Source organism: Netta rufina, assembly GCF_964035555.1.
Source record: "Netta rufina genome assembly, chromosome: 1".
Taxonomy (NCBI): Eukaryota; Metazoa; Chordata; class Aves; order Anseriformes; family Anatidae; genus Netta; species Netta rufina.
Window position 1 is genome coordinate 25,032,006 of NC_140123.1, and position 18,618 is coordinate 25,050,623.

The window sequence follows — 18,618 nt, forward strand, 5'->3', positions numbered from 1 at the left end:
TTTTATATATAATAATTTTAAGCCTCTCTTTCTGTGGATTTACTGATTATTAGATCTCTGGAACAGAGATGTATGTTAGCAATTTTTGATTATTATATTTATCGAGTGGGGATTTGTGTTGGCAGTTTTTGAATGAGAAAGACAGGGTGTCTACTGGTAACAATTGTTTTTCTGTGTGGTACCTTTGAAGATATATGTTGAAAGTTTTCGTTAATATTTGTTTATTGTTTGCATTTAAATAAATAAAAAAAAAAACCACCTATGTTGAGGACAAGGGCATCAATAGTTTTGTTTTTTTTTTTTTTTTTTTTTTTTTTAAAAAAAAAAAAACACACACGGTTATTCTTAGGTATGAATATTTTGTTTTATTTAAGCAGCATGAACAGCCCCACCATTGTCACTCTGGCAGTCTTTGACCAAATGATAATACAAGCCCGAGAGTGATGGGTATGAAGAGACATAATACTCAATGAGCCTAGCTTCTTTGAAATGATGAAAAACAGACAGCATGAGTCATACATTTTTGTAATTTTATCTCTGCCAATGGGTACAAATATTTTAATATCTATCTATATATAAATAAAGAGTGTGTATACATAGCAATATATGCATTAAAAGCATATCAAATATAAGAAATACTGGCTTTTTTTTTTTTTTCACTTCTTCTGTAATTCCTGGCATGAATGGGTTTATTGGTGCTTCTTTTTGTCAAAGGAAATGCTGCACATTAATGGAAACCAGCAAGAAGTGATAGTAGCTTTTAAAAATGTTTTTCTTTTATTTTTCCAAAAGGTATAAATTCTAAACAACAAGCATTGTTTCCATCCTATTTTTTTTTTCCTTGAGCCCATCCTGTCAGGCTGAAAGCATGAAAGTTATTTTCTGGTGGTGTGATTAGATTGGGGCTGAACTCTCCAGCTGGCAGGCCTGTCTGCGACTGGCGGCGGCCTGTCCCCAGTGCTTGTCATTTCCTGACGTGCCTGACAGGATGGGGACAGCAGCCCCAGACAGGTTCATTAGATGGTGTTTTCTACAGCTGGGCTAAAAATAAAAAAATAACAATAATAATAAAGTAAAGAAGGCCACACTTTGTCAAGGCCCAAGCTGTAGGGGCCCTGCTTGTTGGTTTAAACCAAGGCCTTGTTTTGACAAATTCTGATCTGTGTGGTTTTTAGATTTTCTGACACGTTTTTGTTTTCTTCCCCTTTGGCCTGCACTCCTTGCACTCTGCCTTGTTGCTGCTTCAAAATCCTAACACCAGCTTCCCAGGAGAGCTGGGAGCATGCTTACTGAGGGCTTGCAGGAAAAAGAGAACACTACAGTAAAACAGCAATAAGTGTTCATTTCCATGGTGATCAGCCCAATGGCACAAAAAACAACCTTGGGACTCTCAATAAGCCAATTACAAGAAAGGTTAAGAGTTTTATAGCGCCAGAAACATGCCATCTACATGAGAAAATAGTATCATTACCAGCAATCTACACTGTTAAATACATTGCTGTCTGGTGGTGCCAGAAATTTAAGCTGTTTATATTATTTCGTGTTTTTGGAAGCTGCCAGAGTTTTCTGGTGGTATTGTCCGACTTTGATGCAGTATATCAAAAATGTATGTGATTATAGATTTTAAAACAGCTTAAACTAGTAAGAAAGCAATTTGAAAGCACGAGGCATATTGAGTGGTACAATGTGAACTAAATAGATTCAAACACTGTATTTCTTACAGATTTGTGTGAGACATTCACTTTAGATTTTTATCATAAAGACAAAACATGAAAAACATTTTTCATGTCATCTGTGATTAAAGAATCTCTTATAAAAGATTTTTGAGTAGAAACAAACAAACAAACAAAAACTTAATACGTTATTTTTTACTATTCCATTTAGTAAGAACCTATTGACTGCTATAGTTTTCAGACTGGTGACTGTAGTTTGACTCCACAGTTTTATCTGTTATTTTTCTCACTTGAGTCCAGATATTTTAGGTAGCTAAAACATGATGGTGTGTCAAGCATTTCTCTAGTTACTGGAGGAAAAAATAAATAAATAAATAAATAAAATATTGCTATTTGGCAACAATATACTATTTTGCTTCCTGTGCCCCTCTGCTTAGAACTGCAGTGACCATTACAGCTTTTAAAGTTGTCTGCATATAGCTGCTTCCAGGGTGAGCATTGCAGCTGAAAACCAAGCCCTTCATTCACAGAAATCCTACCACTTACCTTTCCTTTGTATTGTTAGTTACTGCTGCTTTAGTTCATGGTCTCTATGACAACTGTTTAAATTGGGATGGGCAACTGTCATCTGGAGTATTACGGAGAGAAAAGTGTTAGTGAGCACACAGTTTCATAGATAGAGCATTTCAATATAATCCAATTTTAATTGAGCTCCAGAGACTTTGATGTGCTGCCGAAGGTTGGGAGAGAGCTATTCCAGGGAGAAATTAAAGCAGCCCAGCAAGGCTTCACTACTCCAGACTGTCACCATTTTAAATAAGCATTAGCATCAGACTTAACCTTCCCCTATGAAACATCTTACTTTTTTTTTTTTCTTCCAGCTTTTTGCTTCTTTTTCTGCAATACGTATAAAGCAAAGACACTTTCATCTTTTTATACACATTTTTATATTCCCTTGATTAACTTTGAAAAGCATGTACTGGACCTGAGACTCATCTGAGGCTGTCTATTGGACCTTGCATTGCAGTTCATGGAAAGAAATAGAAGCAGAGTGAGGATTAGTTTGCAATAGTCAAATGGCATATGTTGGATTTTCTCTCAAAGACTGCTCCAAAAGTAACCCATCCTTGTGCTAAAAGTTGAGTGGGGACTTATTTTAGTTTGGTTTCTTCATGAATTCCTTTTAATATAAATGTAGAAAAGCATGTATTTCATGGTAAACTCTTTTACTAGTAAAACTATGCTCTTTCAATAGCTATGTGCCCCCTGTTTTTTTTTTTTGTTTTTTTTTTTTTTTTTTGTTGTTGTTGTTGTTGCTTTTGAGCATAAGAACCAAAAAGTCATATAACAATTACAATAACAATTAGCAGTCATCTATTTTTTTTTTCAGTGATGAAATCAGAAGGTGACTGTAAACTCGAACTGTTGAGTTCAAATCTCTGATTGCCTCATGTAATTAAACTATATTATCCTTTTGTAACATGTTCTTTCACTGTTACAAATACATGTTTATGTAGAATAAACTCCTAAACTGAAAGAACTTTGTAATAATAATGCAAAACTGAGGATCACTGTATGTTTACCAGTACTTTAGCATACATAGGACATCATTATATGTAAGAGAGCCAAGGTTAATTATTCTTGCTTTTAATTTACCCTTTTTATTTCCTTTTGGATTTCACTTTCTTGGATTTCAGTGAAAGAAAAGCAAATCTGCAAGCTGCTGAGCTTGCCTGTTGTATGCTCAGCTTCTGCTGGAGACTAGGAGTTAGGATTCTCAGCTGCAAAGAAAAGATGCATCTCATAAAATTGAGTCTATCAGACTATTACACAGGATGCTTGTATTCTTTAGAAGGAACGTGGTATGCATCAAATCTGGATTTAATGGCAGTAGAAATGTAACCGATCATGGTACAGTCAGTAATCTGTCTGTACAAGTTAATAGGGTTTATTGTCTACTAAAGCAATTAGCCTGTTACCCACATTAAAAAAAAAAAAAAAAAATAAAGGATCTAGATTAGTACAAGAATTTGAATAGTGGACTCTTGTAATGTATTAAAAATGTGGAAATATCACATCTCTTCATAAGCCTTGAGATAAATTCCATATTATTAATAATTTTCTTATTAAAGTAAAAGTAAGAATACATTTACTGAGGCACTATGAGGGAAGCCTCCTAGGCTAGGATTGGCACAATTTTTCATAGCTGTATACTACATCCATAAAATCCAAATGTCTACTGTGGTGGTGCAGCTTATAGTGGACAAAAACATAGGAGCATTTGCACAAAGTATCTCTACATGCTGACAGGTGTTGCAGTAATCTCATACTGGGAACCTAGAGTTCACCACAGGAAAGCCTGTTAGTATGCCTAAATTTATGACACACGGGTTTGCATTCCAGTTGGCTAGAAATCCAAAGAGGAAGGAACTGTATATTAAATCTGCTATAACACTTCTTCCTTTTGCTATTACAGACATCAGAAGACTGTGTGCCCCATAGTTCATCTTTGCTAGATTGATAAACAGACTCTTAATATTTCTCCTAGTTTTTATTATTTTTTGTTTGTTTGTTTGGTTTGGTTTGGGTTTGTACAGGATTAAACACCCCAAAAAAGTTGTACATATCTATCATTTTGACTTTTACAATATTCAAATTAAACAAGATGATTGATAACAATAAGAAAGAATGATTGATAACAATATGAAAGAAAATATTGTATAAATGTGGCTCCAGTTACTGAAATTAGTATAAAAATTATTCATGGGGTTTCCATATGCAGTTTACATTTGATACATGTTAATTTCTGCAGTTTTTATACTTTGTGCTGATTTATTTTTCAGTGCGTAATTACTGTATTTGATACAAAGATTGTTCCTTTAAGCAAGTATAGAATGCCTATGTACTTTTTCTTTAATATTAAAGCAAAATAACTGTAAATACAAACTAATTCAATGATTATTTAGCTACAGCAGGCTGTTTACCAGCACTCCAAGTTAATATACACAAAAGAAGTATTGCTCCACTTTCCTTGCACAGACTTAGTAACATAAGATAATGTTCTGTATATAATTACGAAAAGTATATTAGAATTTTGATTGCTATAGGAGTAGTGGATCAATATTTTTTTCCAATGTTATAATTCCTTGCCTTCTCCAGCAATGCAAAAGAAACTCATCTTATATTCATCTTAAATGGGTAAACCAGTTGGAATGGCAATATATTAGGAAGATGAAGATATTTTGATATGCATTCATCATAGTTTACCTAAAGTGTAATAGTTCTTCGGGGCCATTGGAGGCTGACAGTGTAGAGCAACCCTAAAGACATCAAGCAAACTGACTTCCACCAGTCTAGTGGCTGATAGGAGAGGGCAAGGCAGGTTTGGAGCCTGGATCACAGCTGATGGCTGTGAAGAGCTATCTAGATATCTATAGATAGATAGATATAGACATAGGTATAGATATATAGATATATCTATATCTATCTATATAGCTAGCTGTTAATAGCTACTGAATTTTGAATTTCTTGAGGATTATGTCAATCTGATACAAACTATAATACTGAAAGTTTGGGGGTGATAAGGATGTTGTAGATGTATGTTATTTTATAAATCCATATACTACTTTTTGCTTATAAAAATCATTTTTTTGAGATAGCTAAAATTTTAGAAGTAGAAATTAATCCAATTTTATCCCCAAATGTCAGGAGTAACCAATCAAGTTTTGTATATGAAGTTCACAATAAAGTATTATATGGTTTATGATTTTATATAAGGAGAGATATTGTGGGTCTCTTCCAACTTGGGATATTCTATGATATTAGGAACAAAAACTTTAATAAGCTCCATAGTAGAAAAATATGCTACCTTCTAATTACCTTTATAGTTTTTAGCTCTTACAGGTTCTGCATTGAATAAATCAAATGTTAAACTGTTGAAGTCCAAGATGCTTGTATCTTCTGTATGAGATTGAGATTATATCTGTAAAAAGAGTGACATTCATTTTTATTTCTACCTATCATTTTGTAATAAATGGGTAACGTTTCACAAAACTCATTTTTTACAATTTTCTTAAGACCTTTTTCTTTTTGCACCTTCAGTATTTGTAATATTAAGTAATTGCATCATGATACATTGTTGTCTTTAGACTTTATTATTAGAATAAATATATCGGTATGCAAGTTCTGTGAAAAAAGACCCTGAGGATTTTATGATGTCTTTATTCTTGGGAAAGAACATATTACATGTTTTTGGATACCATGCGTTCTTTATTCCTCAAACTATTCCTGTTGTTTTTGTTTGTTTGTTTTGCTTTGTTTGCTTGTTTTTCTGAATCTTAAATGATTGACTCACCCTCAGTGCAAGGCAAAAAACTAATACACAAGGATGGAGTTAGCACCAGAAGGAACAATTTTAGAATGTTAAAGAATGTGAGGTTCTTACCAATAACTCAACTCACACAGAAACTGGGGAGACTTGTTTCATTTCTTGTCTATTTTTGAAGGGAATGGAGTTTTCTCTTTGCATTTTTATTCACTTCTCTAATTGTTATTTAGAAAGTCGAACATCAACTACAGAGAATGAGTCCTGGATTCAAACCACCTCAACATCATGACCTGTATCTAGTGTTTCCCATGAGGCAACTCACATAGCCCCAGGCCAGTTGGTGGGAATAGACTTCAGGCTGTCTGGTTAAACTGTCTGAATGTAGGCTCCCAGGTTGGTGGCCTGGGCATCACTGACTGTTTTTTTTTTTTCCTTAATCATACCATAGAACAGCTCGGGTTGGAAGGGACCTTAACGATCATCTAACTCCAACCCCCCTGCAATAGGCAGGGATGCCAAGGCCCCATCCAGTCTGGCCTTTATGGGGAAAAGAAAATATTTTTCACTTGAAACACAGCTACAAAAGAGCTTGGCTGATTTTGTGGTTCAGTTTTGTGTATTTGCCCATTTGATTTTGGGGAAGGGGAGTGTAAGTCATAAAGGAGCATTCCACAGTGAATGAATATATACTAAAATAACTGAATATGGGGTGATCATTTTACCTTCTCAACACTTTTTCTAGTCTGTAGTCCCACATCAATAAATAAGGACTCCTGTCTCATGCTAGCATGCCTCAAACTGTTTCAGTGCCTCCTCCAACCATCCAAAAATGTTTTCTCCCTGCCAACTCCTACTGCTTCTAGGTAGGCCCTGGAAGAGGCCAAGTTCAAGCTAGCACGGTAGGGAAATGACAGAAATCTGTTGGATAATGCAGATGAAATTAGCATCATCTGAGTGATTGGTGGTATGAGACAGTGCTGTACTGTGTCGATGGGAACATGCTGACCACTGCATGAGTTTGCCTGTACAGAGTAAAGGTACAAATTTTCTTCCATGAGGCAGCAGTTCCAATTTCTTTGAGAACTCAGCGGGCAGCAGAAGCTGTTGCTGCCCCAAGTGGTCAATGACTGCTTCTTGGATGGATTTTGCCAAACTCAGAGCAGCACTATCTACTCCACAGTGCCTACAAGTGCCAGTGGCAGCCAAAAGCCAGTCTGGTCACAGTGGAGCATCTTACAGCCTAAAAATAGTACACCAGAACCACCAATGCCTTGCACAAAGGCAAGAAGTAGCTGCTGAATAGCTTCTGCAGGCACTCTGGAGCAGGTTGCTAGTATGTTGGCAAGTTATGACCAACAAGCAATGCTTGCATCGCAGTCCCTGCAGGAATGTGGCAGGAATCAGGGAGCTTCTCTGATCAGTGATATGTGTGTAGGAGCTTGCCAGGAGCTGCTTGCTGCTGCCTTTCCTTGGAGCAGTAACAGCTGAGGCAGCTGACTTCCTCCCTGCTCACTTGTATGATGATCATCCTGGACCACTCTTCCAGCTGTGAGATGCTCATATCCAGCACAGCAGTGAGCTCGAGCAGGCAGCACTGTTCAGGAAGGGTGTGATTTGGGTTCAAATGCCTTTAAGATAGAAGGAAGCTGAATTTGAACACCTATCCCAACTTTTCACTTTAAGCAACAGAGGACTTTTTTGTTTTCACACTGGTGTTTAAATCTAGTCCTGCAAATTTCTTCAGCTGATACTGTGAAAAATGCTGTCAAATCCACCAATATTTCAAGTTAAATAAATCTGAATTTTTCTGTCAAGTGACTTTTCAATGAATAAATGTACAACTTCTGTTAACAGTTATAGGCGTTTTATCAACATTGCTTTCTCCCTGGATCTATGAAAAGGACAAGTGCTTTCTTTCTATTGTTTACTTTTGCTAAGGAGGTCCAAAATGAACCATTTGACAGAAAAACAAGCTTTTCATTTATAATCTTGAAAAAAAGTTCGGTGTTTTTGCTCAGATCATATCAATTTTATGTGTTATTTTTTGGCTTGTCCACTCAACCAAAAATGTAATTTGCACAGTTCTACTTGGAAAAAAAAAAAAAAAAAAAAAAAAGTATTTCACAGTATATGATGCTGAGGCAGAACTGCTCAGAGCAGTTTAAGTGTAAATACTGAGATCACCACCAGCCTGTGTGGATTAATCTCAAAGCACTGTATATAGACTCCAAATGGAAACAGCAGTTCTCTTAAGTTTTCTCACTAGAGTTAAGTCTAATTTCCCATTGTTGCCAAAGTCAACACAAAATCATTTTAAAGCTTGTGAGGTGAGAGGCACAATCCGCTTCAGTCCCATTAATAATGAGAATTAATTGTGCTTCTCTACTTTGTATTTTGCCCCTATATTTTTTTCCACAACCTTTGTCTTTTGAGTTGGGCTGTGCTCCAATACGTCTTTCTATTCCATGAGAATATATTTATCCTCTGCTTCTTCATGTATGTTGTTGGCCCAGCTAGCATGGTTGGTTTTATTCCTGCTTTTAGAATTCTTAAATCAACTGCAACTTCTGCTAAAAACAGTAATTGTTGGAATTTAGTTTGAAAATAGAGCTTACAAATGCCTCCATCTACCTTTTCTAAGGTAGTAAAGTCTAAATCTGCTATATCTTCTTGATGATATTCTTCTGAAGAATTGCAGTCCATAGCCAGCATTCCAGGAGTTTTCTAAATTGACAGTCTACATAGTGAAGAAAGGAAACCATGCAAAAGTACACAGACATGTAATGCCCATAAAATGAATGATAAAAATTGTTATTTCAGAATGCTGTGTTGACAAAGGTAATATCTTCCCATGTCAGTAGCAATTACTCTTATATTTAAAACCATGCATTTGTGTTTCGCAGAAGCAGAACAGTTAGAAATAATGCATTTAGAATACTTAAAATATTCTCTTTGAATTATTTCGATCAGAATGTTAACATTTAGCAACAGTATTTCCATACCTAAGGGCAGGGGATTTTTTACTCCATTGACCTTACTGCTGCTGCTTCTCAAGAAATCCCCACATCTTTTCCATTAGTTTCCTAGAACACAAAATAAAAACATGTAAAAAAATCTTACCACTGAAAAAAGGAAAATGGCTTGAAAATGGGCTAACTTCAAATAATTTTTCAGATGATTGAAAATGAATGTGGGAATAAGAGCATCAGTTACTGTCAGCTGAGTGGACATTGTTTTAATGGATACTAAAGCAGTATGCTGACCATAGAAATAAAATATATAAAAAGTTGGGGTGAACAGAACCTCATCTTTCAAGAAAAGGGGCCTCTTGAAAGCTTAGAAAAACATTGGAAGTAGAAGTATAATCCAAGAAAAATTGGCAAGGAAGTAAAGCCCAAAACCACAAAAATAATATCTGCATTTTTTAGATCCCTGAAGAGGAAGAGAAAAATGAAGCAAGAGTGCCAATATTTATTTAAAAAAAAAAAAAAGTCTGAAAAAGATTTTTAAAATTGATGTGGACTGAGAAATTATAATGGCACATAAGTGCTCAGCTCATCCTGCAGAACATAGTATCACAAGAACTGTTTGGAGTAAAGCTTTTAAGGGTTACAAATAAAGAAATATTTTGCACATAAGTATGCCATTAGAAGGGGGGGTAGAGAGATAAATATAAGGAGAAATTGAGAAAGTATTACTAGGCTAAGGAGCATGCTAAGAAAAAATGGAAGTATGGCACATTGGTGCAGAAGTGTTTACTCTAATGTGACTAGACAGGATGATCTTACAGAGGCTACAAGGGTATATGAAAAAACATTTAAAAGTCAGTGAAACATTAGGATATTAAATACATCAGGGTATTAAATTCATTTTCCATTTATTTACATTTTCAGTTTCCCATTTCACAAAAACAACTGCATGCTGCATCATCATTTGAACTTACCTGTTTTTCAAATTGCTTAATAGATGTATTTTTTTTCTTTATACATTTACACGTCTGGACAGGTCATACCCCTTGTTACACTGTATGCATATCTCTCCTGCAAAATCTTAAGTTTGATCTTATTCAGTACTTCACTAAATATTTTTAAATGGTATGCTGCTTACTCAGTATAGTATTTCATAAACTCTATGAGACTGGTTCCATGCCATTAGTGTCTCTCATTTCAGTCTGTGTTTAGAATACAACAAGCAATCGTGCAGTCTGCCATTCAGAATTTTGCAGTTTCTTTGAAGCAGCAAGCACTTGAAAGAGGGCAATCCAAATGCCTAACAGTAGAGGAGAGTATGATTTTCAGTAATTGTTTTCTTTGTTTGTAACTTCTAGAAGCACACAATAATGCTAACCTGTTTTATGAATGCCTCATGTAACTGAATCAGGTGCATAAGCGTGTTTTTGCAGGTAGCTCTAGACAGGTCTATGATGAAATATCTATTCACTGTGGTTTGTTTTGTGAATTACTCCACATTTTACTGGCACATATCTACTTTTTAAGTGCTGAGGTTGTAAAATGGGACACATCCAGTAACACATGGATTTGGGGAATGTGCTAGATAAGTTCCATTAAGTTTATGATTATCAGGCTGTTATGATATGGTTATTATGAACTTAACTGCTTTATGCATGAAAAATAAATAGAATGAAGAGTAGCAGATTCTCCTACAATTATAGTTGTTTTTTCTTCCTTTCTTTTGCATCTTTTTTCTTCTTTCCTGCCTATCCATATATAAATTTGTATTTTAGCATTTTTTCTTAAGTACTAAAGACCTGATAGCTCACTTTATACAGAAAGTAGAAAATATAGTTTCCACCAGATGATAGGGAGGAAAAAGACATAATCAGAAACCTTTTTGACAGTTCATGGCTATTACAACTATATTTTGTTGTTCTTACGGTAGGGTAGGGTAGTGTCAGACTAAAAAAAAAAAAACTTTTTTTTTTTTTTTTTTAGTTAACAATAGAATTTCATTGTAAAAACAGACAAACAAAAACACTTTCTCAACTTTAGGGAAAATTAAATATTCATTTGACAAGGCAGATTACAGAGAGCTACCTCTTCCCTTCATGGTAACTGAATTCACAGAAAGTCTGTCATGAGAAACCATATCCAAGCTCATTACCTGGAAGCCTAGGGACAGGAATGGGGAAGGCAGTGAGAAAGACCTGGGAGACCATATTATAGTAAAGTAAGTATATGGGCTTCTTGCTAACACAGTAAGATACCCTTATCACAGAATCACTGAGGTTGGAAAGGCCTTTGGAGATCATCTGGTCCAACCCCTTGCCAAGCAGGAACACCTAGAGCACATTGTGCAGGATGGCATCCAAGTGGGTTTTGAATATCTCCAGAAGAGACTACACAACCACTCTGGGCAACCTGTCCCAGTGCTCTGTCACCCTCACAGTAAAGTGCCCTCTCATATTCAAATGGAACTTCCTGTGCTTCAGTCTGTGCCAGTTGCCTCTAGTTCTGTCACTGGGCACCACTGAAAAGAGTCTGTTTCCATCTAGTGTAGTCTTAGCATATATATATAATGAAAAAGCCAGTGGACTCTATTTCTCTTCCTCTTCAAAGTTGATGGTAAGATAGTATGAAAGACAGTTTTTCCTTTTTCCAGAAATCAAGAGAAGATGAAAATGTGATTGTCCCTACACTTTTGTACAGAACTATAATAGGGGAACCATGAAAGTGTTTTTGTTTGTTTGTTTGTTTGTTTTCCCTGAATTTTTTGCAATAATTTGTTTTTCCCTCATCCTGGAAAACCAAGGCAGAAAAATTAAGTATATTCCTTTCTCCCTTCTTCCAAACAATCTCAGCCCTTCCATTCTTCCATCTCCGTCCCCATTTCCTTTTCCTCAGTCTTTTTTTTAAGGGAAAAAATGGGATGCTTTGCTTTTGGTCTTTTTGATAGCATAGGTGTGGGGAATGATGTGCAATTGAAATGAACTAGGATTTCTTTTTGGTTTCTGCTCAAGTTTGGGACACATGAGATAGATAGTCATAGTTGGCTTCTGCAGGTAATCTCTCTTCCAAGAGTTGTTGATGATGAGTGAAGAATGAAATACTAACAAAAACTCTTTTCAAACTATAAATCCAGTACATATGGGGATGACAAGAGCTTATTTTGTATTGGAAGAAAACCAACTTCTCAAGCTTTGTTAACAAACAAACAAACGAGGTACAGCATAGTCTGCATAAATGAATTAGTTGTAGCTATAATTGTCAGTGTTGAGGAAGATGTGCTGAGTTAGCTGAAAACTACAGCTCTGAACACCTAACTTAAAACATTTATATACTGGAAAAGAGAGAGAAATGAATAAATTATTGGGTTACTGGACTTATCAGGGGGCAGATTGTGAATGAAGTGCTTTAAAGCATATGCCCGCAGGCCTTTAAATCAAATAAAAACATGAAAGGTTGCATTGGGTTGGGCTACCAGGATGCAACAGTATCCCACTTAGCATCCCTTGCTCAGTCAAGGAAAATCTTTGCAAATGCAGAGCTAATATTTGTTGAAATTTAAAGATTAAAGTTGAAGAAATAGGAGGGGTAAACTTACAAGGAGGGAAAAGGGTAAATTCTTTATTTTTTATTTTTTTTTGCATCTCCAGAGGAAAAAGAAAATGAAATAAGTACCACATGGCAAAGACAGTACCCAGTGTTGCCAGGTAACAGATAGATCTGATTTTGATATCTAAACTAAGGACATGCCAGAGCTCTTTCGTCAATGCAAAGGTCGGCAAATGTTACAAGTATCAGCTGAGGACAATGTGCACTTTCATTGAGGAATTGGGTTATAATTAAAATACCCTGAACCAGAAACTTGGCTCTAAAAGATAAATGATCAATTCCCATTGAAAACAGTAACTTAAATTAACAGGCAGAGGCATTAATGAATCACCCAACACCCAATAGGGCTATTTAAAAAAAAAAAAAAAAAAAAAAAAAAAAAAAGGAAAGAAATATTGAGCAATAAGCAACAATTCTTTACAAAAGGCCAGGGAAGTGAACTTTCTTACTATGAAGTAAGCAACTTTGAATACATGATTTTGTGATTATTTCAACTCCAAAAATGGTAATCAAAAGAAAAGGGCCAGAACTGTGTTGCTGTGACTGGTGCTGTGAGATACCAAATACAGCATAAAGCTGCAAAAATACACCTAATACACCTCAATATGAAAGTGTTTTCCTGTGGGAATGATCTATCAGCTGATACTAGCAGAATGGAAACTGGTATTTCTCATGTTCTGGTTAGTGTAATACTTCAAAATTCAGCTGTTAGTTAACAGCGTTAACTTGTGCTGTTAGAGTCACAGTTTTATTTTAACTGGAGTGCATCCTAGCAATATTTTATTCTCAATCTATTGTCTGGCCAGTGGACTTTTTATTATCTTTAAAATATACTAATATTTCTGCGTAAATTAGAGGTTTTTAAAAGGAGAAATAAGCTTTAAACCAAGTAATTACATCTTATATTATAAATGAAAATTTGCTCAATTCCAGTGTAGATGTGGTTGGTTGTTTTTCATTTCATTAAGAAGAGGTACCTATCTACAATTCTGTGCTTAATCATAAAGTTTGAGACATTAATGTATGATAGGACAAAAAATCTTCACAACTGTTTTTTAGGAGACAAAATCATAAAACTATCAAAACAAAGAGCACTGCCTTCAAATATAAACAACATCAAAATATTGGATAGAGCACACAAAAATTGTGGCTTCAGATAGCTGGGTAATAATTTCTATGCCTTTGGTAAACAAAGTGGATATTTCAATTTCTTTCTCAATAATGAAATACACAGTATATGTGGTTTGTAAGAAATATAAAATAGCCAGGCCCTCATATGTATGATATGAGAAAGCAAAATTATGTCCTAAATAATCCTGAAAAAAAAAAAAAAAAAAAAAAAAAAAGAGAGAGAGAGTACAATTCTCTTTAAAGGATTCAAATTCAAAAGAGGGTAATAACTTTATCACAGAATCATAGAATGGCCTAAGTTGGAAGGGACCTCAAAGATCATCAAGCTCCTACCCCCCTGCCATAGGCAGGGATGCCACCCACTACCCACTAGATCAGGTTGCTAAGGGCCTCATCCAGCCTGGTCATAAACACCTCCAGGCATCTACAATCTCTCTGGGCAACCTGTTCCAGTGCCTCCCCACCCTCTGAGTGAAGAAATCTTTGTTTTTATAGTAACAGGAAAGAATCCTGCAGACAGTTTCAAAAAACTTTAGGTCCTAATACCTAATAACAGAAGGATTAATGCATCATGTGAATGTAGGGTTAGATTAATGTTTTGGAAGATGACAAAAATGGTAGTGTATCTTTGACAGGAAAATACAACAAAATTACTGAAATAAAGTAAATGATTTGTTATCAATATGATAATCTTATATTTGTAGGACTAAGAGACAGTTAAGAAGAGTGTAATTGAGGACAATAATTGAATTATAGCCTCCCTCCTTTCCTCTGATTTCCTACCCTTTCTACTGCTTTAGGCTCAACTGGAATGCTATCTTAAGTCATTCATTTGAGGGGATGGGGGCAGGGATGGGTTGTGTGTGTGTGTAAATGTACATCTATGAAGTTATGGTTGTTTTATACTTGTATATAATAGAAAGAACAGAAAGGCAATCAGTGTATGATCAGCATATAACATGTTGATAGTGTTGATCTATAATAACTTAGCTCTGGTTCATATCAAGACATTGTAAATGTATTATTGTGAATGGTGTAGAATGTTAATATAAAGGAAGTAGTCAGTATTACATGTTTTTTTTTTTTTTTTTTCCTTTCCTTAGAAAATAGTAGGATAAGTAGGAACAATTTTGAAATAAAAAGTGTATTCCTCAAACAGGTTGTCTTGTCAAGGAGATAATTCTTTGGCAAATCTGCTGCTGCTATAGATCTGGTTACAGTTATGTACATTTCAGACTCCTCTATGAGAGACTGTTCTCATCACTTAGTCTTTTGAAACTTAAGTGTTTTCCTCCCTATTTCCTATTAGTATCTTAAGAGAGATTGTACTAACAAAAATTATGTATCATCAGCAGAATACATACGAAGAAGGATGTACTCTCTTTATACTTGTACTTAATCATCTGAATTTCACATACACAGTTGCAGCTGTATCCCATATCTGATCTCAGTGAAAGACTGAAAGAAATTTTGGTTTATTTAGCTTGTCAAAGAGAAAGCTAAACAGTAACTAGAGATCAGTCTGTAATCACCTACACAAGGAAAAGATATCTAATTTTAGGGTTCTCTCTAATCTCATAGACAAAGGTGTCATGAAATCCAGTGGCTAGAAGCTGAACTCAATAAAGTTTAAAGTGAAAATGATGTTCAGAGTTTTAACATGAAGGTTAATTTCCCATTGCAAGAATTTAGCATATGATGTAGTAATACAACAGCTAGCCCATGACTGCATGGAGGGAGCATATAGTCTCTTACATGCATCTCAGGACCTCCAAAGAAATCAAGCTCCTTCCTTTCAAGGCTTTGTTTAGTTAGTTTGGAGAGCTGAGGTGAATGGAAGAGCTCACACAATATAGCTCCAAGTCTTCTTATGTAGACAGTACAGGGGGCTCACCATGTTCCTCTCACTAGCTTCTGTCTAAGACAGAACAAACATTTGAATACTTTTCAGTGTGCCAAAGCACATTTGATTTGTTGCCATTGTTACTATCATCTCTGAAATAGACTCATCATGGTTTTGAGAAAAAAGCTGTGGAGGACAAAATTTTGATAAATATCCATGGATCTCTTTTAATGTAATATGTACAAACTTAAATTAGCTTTTTCGTTTATGAAGATGTTACCAACTTGAAGATACATCAGTGAAAAACTGATGGAATACAAATTCTATGGCCTCATGAAAGCACGAAAGATAAATGACTGCAGCAACATATGGTCTCCCTAACATCTCCCTGTTCAGAAGCTGGGGGGAGGTCATGGTTACAGAAAGTAAAGGCCTCAAATGAATGACTAAAGCACTGCAAGCTGGTATGCTAAAAGTTTCTGTGCACATAATGGAGAACAGAGAAATTAAATCCAGTCAAACCTTCCTGTTGCCTTTCCCTTTAGTGACAGTGTCCACTGTATTTCTTTATTTTACCAGGAATTTTACTCTTAACTGCAACCTAGGGGAATGCACAGTCTACAGAACCTGGGAAATGCAATTGGGTGGAGTGCTGGGGGGGCCCCCCTCCAAAAATTAGTACTCATAGGAAGAAGTGTGTCAGGGTCTCAGGTGTCTGCAAAGCCCACCTGAGCAGAAGTGGAGGGCTAAATGCAGCCTTCTAGATGATGGGGGAAGATTTGTTCTACACCAGATGCTGCTGCTGTAATGATGAGTCACAGATGAGGTTAATAAAGGTGATACCTAATTAAATTGTGTATTTTTGTCTGTTTTCCTGGACATCCAGAACAGCGAAGAAGGAGTGAAAAATAATTTGAATGTTTTAATATCTAATACTGGATCAGTACATTCAGTTAAGAAACTGACAAACTGCAAAAGCAATGCTGATTTTTAATTATTTTGTTTTAAAATACTTTCACATTTAGTTAAAATGCAAAAATACAAAATTGTTTAGTTTTCTTCATGGCTTGGGATATCAAATGTACTTAGTTTTAGAAACATTACTTCTTTGACATATTGTTCTAGCTATTTTCTGTATTTATTAATGGAATATAGAGAGTTCTAACTTATGAGTCTGGAATGGATATCAGTAGCAGGATATATTGTTTTGGTTGTACTTAGCACAAGCTAACCTTAGAAGTAAGTTTGTTACCCAGTATATAACTGACAACTCTATCATGTGCACTGTTAGAAGAAAAGACAGCTAAGCATAATTGCAACTGTGTCCATTATCCTGTGTTTGCTAGTAAAGTTTGGTGTTTTTTTGAGGAAAAAAGTTAATGTGACTCAGGAGGAATACATCTTAGGAGTATCAGGTTATTGCTCTTCCTGATATTTTTCTAACAGCTATGCCTCATTGCATTTTTAAGACCTTTCAAGTTCATATTTTACCTTATGGTTTTTAAGTTATAAAGAAATACAGTTAACTTACTTGTACTTTGCTGATGGGCACAACTTAACTGTGTTTATTGTCATGAAAAACTTCTGCCAATAACTGTCACCCTTTAATTTCTTTAAAGGTCCTTGCCTATACAGAAGGCCTTCATGGAAAATGGATGTTCAGCGAGATTCGGGCTGTTTTTTCAAGACGTTATCTTCTCCAGAACACAGCTTTGGAAGTGTTTATGGCAAACAGAAGTATGTCTTTATTTTGTTGCATAAGAAAGTTCCAGTTGGTATTTTGCATAGCATTAATCTCAGAATTTAAACTCTCTACATCCTTTGGTAAAGAGGTTATTATGTTTTTGTTCAATTGTGTATATCATGTTATAATCAATCACATAAATCAATCTCACTGTTTTCTGTGCAGCAGTAAGATGTATTTATAAAGGCAGATCATTGTGATGGATAAATTCTTCAAATGTTTAATAGGATATTAAACATTTTCCTTTGCTTTTCCTATCTGCCCCCTTTCCTCATTTTTTTAATAAATGTTTTAGTGTAACATCTACAAGCACAGAAGTTTTTTTTTTTTTTAAAAAAAAAAAAACACCACCAACAACAAAAAAACGCATTTGAGTAAATGGTTAATTTTTAACTGCTTATTTAATTAGCAATTATGTTTTTTAAATTAGGAATTAAATTTTGATATTCAATTTTAAATTTCCACTATTATTAATTAGCATAAAAATCCATTAAAAAAAATGTAGCTTACATAAATGCATATATTTCAAATGATATGAGTTCCTTACTCAGAGCCCAGACTACTGTGAAGGGTATTTACAGTACCTCCTCCAGACTTTCATCTTAGGCACAACTCAGAGAAACCAAGTTAGGACTATAAGGTCTCTTAAATTGTCAGAGAGGAGAAATAGGTGTCAGCTGGGCAGCTTACAGAAGATGGATAGAAATAAAGGGGATAGTTTCCCATGTATAGGAGATAAATACTATAACTGTCCTGTATGCTTACCTGAAGGTATAGTCCATGAGCTCATGAATTGGCACTACTCTTTTGTGGTTTTGTTGCCACATGGGATTTCCTGGTGTTAGTGAGTTTTTCTTATAACTGAGGCTTTCTTAATCATACATACCTATGTGGATGTTACATAGGTTCATTACAGGTTTGTTCTTCATTTATGCCTGTTTACATGAAATGTAGTGTTTCTTGCCCACCAGAGATCTCACTTTCTCAGCTCTTGGTTCACAGCTGGTGATAAGTGGCATTAATTCATTTTTTCCTATAAGTGGAGTCTCCCAGATATGTCCATTAGAATTTACACATGTAATGGCTTTCTTTGCTGAAATTTAGTACAGCTAGTATATTATAATGTTTTCTAACAGATGCCATTGAGTAAAAGAAAAAAAAAATCCAAATTACAATGTTCTGCTAGTGTCCTGGGAAGGAAATTTCCTTTTCTAATTAAAACTGAATTAAAATAAAAAGGACCAGATCAGTAAATGTATCCACTCAGTTTTGTGTATGAAAATATGCTACTTAAAATTAGAGTTGAGTGGTTGGTGAGGTGAGTCAGT

At 35.2% G+C, this 18,618-nt stretch overlaps 1 protein-coding gene across 4 annotated transcripts in view; it reads left to right on the forward strand.

Annotated features, from left to right (window-relative positions):
* Window positions 1-18,618, forward strand: part of NBEA (neurobeachin) — a gene marked incomplete at both ends in the record, with an annotated part of 514,126 nt that overhangs the window by 395,715 nt on the left and 99,793 nt on the right. For all 4 annotated transcript variants that reach the window (XM_084292135.1, XM_084292133.1, XM_084292136.1 and 1 more), the window contains one exon: window positions 17,166-17,283. In XM_084292135.1, the coding sequence (XP_084148261.1) occupies window positions 17,166-17,283 (118 nt within the window). The remainder of the gene's footprint in view (window positions 1-17,165; window positions 17,284-18,618) is intronic.